General features: G+C 31.7%; 1 protein-coding gene across 1 annotated transcript; it reads right to left on the bottom strand.

The window, feature by feature from the left end:
- Positions 1-3,880: 3,880 nt before the first annotated feature.
- LOC116128338 (pyruvate kinase isozyme A, chloroplastic-like) lies at positions 3,881-7,513 on the bottom strand (the record flags this gene model as incomplete). The annotated part of the gene is made up of 4 exons (XM_031414045.1): positions 3,881-4,607; positions 5,440-5,918; positions 6,999-7,120; positions 7,307-7,513. Coding segments are annotated over 4 exons (1,110 nt in total), but the record flags the coding sequence as incomplete, so codon positions are not given.
- Positions 7,514-7,522: the final 9 nt, after the last annotated feature.

Genomic DNA, 7,522 nt, shown 5'->3' with positions numbered 1-7,522 from the left:
AAATCGACAACCTAGACCCTTGAATGTTCATGAAATTTCTACATTATAATTGAATTTTGTTTTTCTCTACAAACATCTTTTTCATTCTGTATAATTCAAATTTGTTTTTTATCTTTCTTTTTTATACAATTTTTTTTTTATGAAAATCAATGTCAAATCAATCAACTCAATAATTACATTTATTCAAGAAAATATAAAGGATTGTATTCATCGATCTAATACTATACGGTGGATAGTTTTTTTTTTTTTTTGAGACATACTTACATACAACTGTTTTACAATCTTATTCTATTGTCGTGGTCGAACCATCACATTAAACAATGGTATATGTTGCTAGTTTTTAAAATTGCTAATCATCGATGTTTAGATTATCTCATGTAAGTTATATAATATTGTATTTAGTGTCCAATCTAACCAATTTTTGGTCGTCAAAACACTAAGATCACTTCCGGTTATCAAACATCGAGGCTTAATTCAATCAAGTGTCTTATGAAGACAATGTTAGGAGTTAAATACATTTTGATCCTTGATATTCAGGTTGAGTAAAGCTAGGTTAGTGAAATCTAAAAGAAGCACTCAGCTTTTTTTGGCCAAATTATCTACTATTTAATTTTATTTTATTTTATTGTAAAAATCTAATATATCTTTATTCCTATCTTATATAAATAACATTGAAAATTATAAAAGTAAAAATAAACAATTGTTAACTGATAATTCTATTAAAAAAAATTTAGAACAATTATATTAATAATAATCAACATATTAGGGGTACTTTAGACTTTTACAAAAGATACTTCAAACATTTGGTAACGACAAAGATCCAAGTACATTATTTAAAAATTCTACTAGACTTTATTTACTTAAGGTGAACATGAAGGAGCAAAATGTAATTTAACTATGATGCCGGAGACATTCAGACCGGACAAGAGAATGAATGGTAATAATTTGGGCCTCGCAAATTGGATTTTTGGGCCCCATTAAATACACCTTATTTGATGGTGGGCCTTCTAGAAAAGACTCTCGTCCGCCCAAAAAAAGTAGTAATAATTTGATACAATAATGAATTAAAATCATATAAATCATCATTAAATAGTAAATACACATGAATTTTCTCTTATTATAGAACCTTTTCTATATTATATTTCAAAAATCTAAAATATAATTATCTATATTTTTAAATACTTAATTAATTAATATATAATGAGATTGGAATGATAAGAATAAGTTTTTTTTTTTAACATAATTTAAATAATTTTTAATTGATAATAAAATGGGATTTACTTTAGATTTAAATAACAGCACTCGCCCAACAAATCAAAAATAGTAAAAAACATTGATTGCTTTTCAATTAAGTAGATTATGCATGATTCATCCATTATGTGGCAATTGAGTGATTATTATTGAACTAAATGAAAAAAAAAAGGGGATTATAGATTTAGGTGGAGCATAACAAATAAATTAATTAAATTAAAAATTGTTTGTGGGGCAGCGTTATTATGAGAAAGAATGATGCCATCCACAAGCTTTGGGTAGTAGAATAGAATTAGTACTATGTTAGAATAGACATAGCTTCATAGACAAGCTCAATCTTATCCCTACCACCAAACACCCTTTTGTAGTTATACCTTACCTTAAAACATTGCCCATAGATTTCCATCTCCACTTTATCTTTTTTCTTTTGTATTAGTCTAAAGGAAAGATTAAATTATATTTTCCTCTCTTTTTCCTTTGATGGGTGTACATGTTTTTCGACATTTCAATACTAGAAAAACAACTAATAACATATCGATTTGGTTTATTATAATATTTGAAATTGTGTTTGATATAGAAGAATCTTCAAAAGACTTTTTGTATGATCCGAATTCTTTATTATAAAAAGTTTATTCATAAAAATAAGAGTTTAACATACTTTTTATTCTTTAAATATAATTTAAAGAATAAGTACGACTCTCCACATACAAATAGTCAAATTTTAATCTCTATCATAGTTTTAATTAATAAATTATAAATTTTTATGTATTTTATTTATTAATTCTCTCTCTTATTAAGTATTTTTTTTTTAAATAAAGAATATCTTCATTAAATTTAAAGAATCCATTGAATTTGAATAAAAATTTTGTTATTTATATTTAGAAATTAATGAAGATGTTCTTTATTTATATGAAATATGCTCTTTAAAATAAAGAACACCATTGAAGATGCTTTAATACTAAAATTTTGAATATAAAACCCCTGATTATTATTATTATTTTTTTTTATGATCAAGAGTGTCCAAATCAACTTACACACACCTTAGTTAATCCCCTATGACCCTGAAACTATTAATTGGGTAAGAGTTTCAATGATTACCCCTATTAATAACTAATAAGAGATTTAAACTCAAGGTTTATTGAGTAATACATTCAAGAGTTCCTATCAAAGTATTCGAAAGTCTCTGGTTTTTCATATTTCTGTTGGCTATAACATATTGGCTCAGCGATGAAATCTGTCTATTATCCCCTAAACCGCCAAAAGAAAAGTGGCCTCAAAATCTACTTATCTTTTAATTTGATGTTGGAATTGAGGAGAAAGTTAATGATGGTTTTGCCCTACACCCATCAATTAATTACTCTTGTCCTTTTACCAACTTTCAAATCCCACTCAATGCTTTGCTATAAAATCCCAAATGTCTTTGCCATGTGACCCACCACAAGAAGCAAATGTTCAATTCAATCCAAAAACCCTTCTCTTTCTTTTATCTGCATAGCTTGCTTGGCCTTTATTCCTGCATACTTTTTCTTTAACACAAAAATCTATTTACATAAGAGAAGTAATGGGTTATGTTCTGTAGCTTTTACTTTTCTCTCATTTTCATCCCTTTCAACTTTCAAGTACTTGGTTTTAGGTGGTAGGCAATACTAGAAATGTTTTCAGAGGGTGTGTTTGTTGGGTTTGATAGCAACAAATTAAAGTCGGGAGGTCTCTATTCCTCTATAGCTAGCTTTATTAGATGTGGGGCAAGAGCTACTCTTAGGTTAACCTTTTTCTCATGGATTTTATTCCTTTTCCAAGTTGGATTTTTCACTGGCTGTCAAATAACATGAGACGAAATGACATTGGTAATGGTCCCATTTTATTAGGCCCATCTCTTTTGAATTCTGGTTTACGGAATCTTTGGTTTATGTTTTTTATTTTTCCAACTCCATGATAGCTTCACTAGCAAAGTCAAATGCCATCATGCAACAACATTTGATACAAACCACCTCTCGAGTGACCAGGTAAGACAATAAGGACTCTGAAATATATTACTTAAAAGGTCTTAAATTCGATTTTATTGGTTATTAATAGGTGACAATTTGAGGGTTTACTTGATCATTAACCCTTGATTGTTAATAAGTAGTCATTAGAAAGTTTATCTAGTTGTTAACTTCAAAACTTCAGAAGATTAGTCGAAATACGTACAAACTAACCCGAACACACCCATTAACAAAAAAAAAAGAAAAAAAAAAAAGAAATTTGATCAAATATAATTCTTACAAAATTTACTATACTTTTTTGAAGGGTTAAATGCTTTTTTTCTCGGTGAACCATACAATTCCGGAAGGGAACAAACATGTACGGAGATTTAACATGCTGATGGTTGTTTGCATTGGAACTTTTGGTTGCAGTAAAGGGGCTTTCTTGTATAGGACGAGGATCAAGATTTGAACATCTTGAAGATTTCCTGGGCCACCACCACCACTAGAATATTATTTGCATTTTGCAGGTCAGGTTCCATCAACTGGGTACGATAAATTATTAAAGGGCAAATATACTGATACTATGTTTTTTATTCCACCAATGTGATCATCAATATCAGAAATACACAAGAAAAATGTATATAAATATATAACCATGGCAAATTAAGAAAATCAAAAGATACCGGTATCAACACCGGTACCCGCAAAGTTCAAGTTGTTGTTACAGCAAAATGTACTATACTTGAAAACCCTATTGTCATTGATTCTAAATATTCACTTCCCCTTTCTAAAATAATAGATATGAGCTTCTAATATATCTCCCACTAATATGAACTTCTAAGCAAATAGTGTTACAGCAAAGGAACACAGAGAGAATTATTGCTCCTGCTCATCACTCTCATGGTACACGCCATGTTGAGGCTGAGAAAGAATTAACTCCTGACAGGGGTGATTCCTTTTACCCTGCCAAAATATGAATGACTTGCTAACCTAAATGAATGAACATACGACATGTGCCAACTTTAAATGTAAACTGACAAAGAAGAGTATAACGACCGTTTAAGTAGAATGCAGGAGATGTTCTGGTTCAGGGAACATTAATCACTTGAATCGATCGCAACTTATCAGAGACAACAATGATAAGGCCACCAGAATTGATCATCCCTCTTGCTTTAAGCAAGGAGAAAGCTCTGTTGAGGTTGCTCTCCATGTCATCAGACAAACTGAGGGAGAAAGGCATCAAGCCCCACTGCAAGTTCAAGCGCCTTCGCACGGATGGCATTGTAGTAAATGCAAAGATTGGGCAATCAGGTCGACTACGGGACAGTAGAGATGCCATGTGTCCCGTTTTTGTGTAAACAAAAAGTGCATCTGCTTTCAGTTTATTGGCTGAAAAACATGGGAAAACATTCATGCCAGATAATTAATACAACGACCAAAGCATCATAAATTAGAACTTTCAAAGTAAAACAAAAGTAAGCGTACACAAAATCTGAGAAAATCTTATCTGTATTATCAAACCTTAATACCAGTTTGTCCAATTTTTAGAAGTATTGGGACATAGTTTCTGCTCAATCAACTAGTAAAACACCAGAAGGTTTGACTCGGCATTCTTAGAAGTTAATGTTACACATGGCTAATTGTACTTAACAATAATACTAAAGTATGTATCCCATTTTAGATTAGAAGTGATACGTCAATTGATTTCTCACACTACATCAATGAAGAAATGATATGGTAAGTGTTGAAATTATATACTAACTCAGCCTCATATCATTTCGGATACAAAGTTTAGATATTTTGTAAGTTTAACATGACTTTTTTATTTAATTGTCAGAGACCTAGAGGAATATTCAAATAACTCTTGCCAGTTGTCATACACATAAAGCAACATAATAAGTAGGTTCAATATGGTCAATGAAATAAAAAAGAATCATATGCATTTAGTGGTTTAGGAAATAAGAAAGATTACCATGAGTGCCATATTACATAAGGAATTATAAATAACCAAAAAACTATGAGTAAAGAAGAAGAGAATAATTTTGAATAATTCTGTGATTTTTCTCTAAATTGATGCAAGTCAAATAAATTGATGCTTTCCCATGATGTTTTGGTGTTTCTTTGTAGCATATTTATTGCTGACCAATCTAAGCAAGAAATTAGCAGATAAAAAGTTATTATTGATTTAAATAGCTTAGAGGTGAAGATGATGAGTGCTTACCCATTTTTACAGCTGCATTACACATTTCTTCTGGAACACCACCACAAACAGAAGATGCCATAATTAGAGGTTCCAAAGCAGCATGGTGCTTCTCCTCCCTCCACCACCTCTCAATTCTCAAACTAACACTTCTAAGGACAGCTAATGCCTTCTCAGGGTACTGACCCATGGCTGATTCACCAGAAAGCATTAAAGCATCTGCCTGCTGTCCAACTGCCTCAGAAACATCAGCAACTTCAGCTCTCGTTGGTATAGGATATTCAATCATGGATTCAAGCAGTTGAGATGCAACAATAACAGGTTTATTAAACTTCCGTCCAAGCTCAACAATCCTTTTCTGAACTGATGGGACCTGTTCCAATGGTATCTGAGCACCCAGATCACCTCTGGCAACCATAGCTCCATCTGATGCTGAAATGATCTCTTCCAAATGTTTCAAAGAGTCAATACTCTCTATCTTGGCAATGACGGCAATGTTGCTGCAGGGTTGGACAGATATAGTCATCACAGTTCAATAGAATTTGCAAGTGCTTCAGTCAATTTGGAAATAAATGAGAAAATCAAATATGCAACAATAACCATAAATTAATAATAAGACTACATAAATTTGCGATCTGTAGCATTTCTTATTTGAAACTAATTCATCCACATAGAACCGAAAAAGAGTTTTTTTTTTTTCAAAATTAATTGTAATACAAACATAGAACAGCATATGATGTAAGGAAGAATAAAACAAAGAACTCTCACAAATGTTAAGTTACAGAAAAAAACTTATTACTACATCATAAAAGAGGTAACCCCTTGCACCAATGAAGGATAGGGCTACGAATTAATATAATTTTCTTAAAAAATAAATAAGTGTAGTTAAGGATATGATGGATGGAAAAGAATAGCATGAGAACAATGGATGGCGACAAGATAGCCAACATATGACTAACCTTAAGATGGAGGAGAGTGAGGGGAATTCAACATGTCTTTAATGACAAAGATGGGGATATAGTTGATCATTTAACTTACATCATGGTTTTAATTTATTTAATAAAAGACAAAGTGACATAAGAAACCTACAATGTAATATAATATTTGCAGCAAAGAAACAACATATACAAGAATAATAATAAACAATAAACCATGCTACAATGTAAAGATAACATACTCTTCAAATAAAAAAAGTAATAAGAGCATGCAAGAAATTGAATGCTTCCTTGGGTTTAACTGAAGTATCATAAAAGACGTTTCTCCCAACTAATGTTTGGAATCTAAGATACTTTTTTGGCAAATTTGAAAGTTTGCTACTAGTTAGTAAGAAAAGTTGCAAAATTACACATATATCATGCCTATCTTCAGGTATCCTTTAATATGATAACTATAACTGTTTATATTTCTTGTAAATTGGCTTGCAAACTAGATTACATTGCAATGTCAATCTCTAGAAACCATAATCATAGCTGAAGGTGCACAGTTGGCTAACCAAGGTACTTGAGGTTTTGAGCTGAGAAAAGAAATACATGATGCACTTATAATATACAACTAAAGTGCTACAAAAATATACAGTTTACCTTTCTGGAGATTGTGTAGCAATGTAACTCTTTAGATGCTTAATCACTTCAGCTGACTTGACAAATGATACTGCAATGAAATCAATGCCTTCTGCAATTCCAAAATCAATATCCAGCCAATCCTGCAAGAATTTAAATCTTAACACTGTAAATTTTCCCAATAATGATCATAACACAAGACAACTCAAAAATCAAATCATTTGCACCACATGACCTATGGGAGGATCTATTACATATTTATTAAATGTCTCCCTCCATAAGGGTCTCCCACATTTTCCCTAAACAATCAGTTGGTCAAAAGCATCAACCTTAGAAGAAAGTGTAGGCAGCATAGCATTACGCTCTCGTACAAGACTCCCATTCCTCCAGAAAGTAACGTTAGCACGAGGCAGCAACAATCCAGGATCTGTACAGCAGCAGATGACATCTGGACCAATCTTCTCGGTCACTACGAACCTAACCATTCCTCCATCAACAAGGAGTTCATCACCCACCTTCACATCTATTGCATCCAATCACACAAA

This window comes from Pistacia vera, unplaced genomic scaffold, assembly GCF_008641045.1.
Source record: "Pistacia vera cultivar Batoury unplaced genomic scaffold, PisVer_v2 Contig2, whole genome shotgun sequence".
NCBI lineage: Eukaryota > Viridiplantae > Streptophyta > Magnoliopsida > Sapindales > Anacardiaceae > Pistacia > Pistacia vera.
The sequence above is the reverse complement of the archived record's forward strand: the minus strand, read 5'-3'. Positions and strand labels throughout refer to the sequence as shown.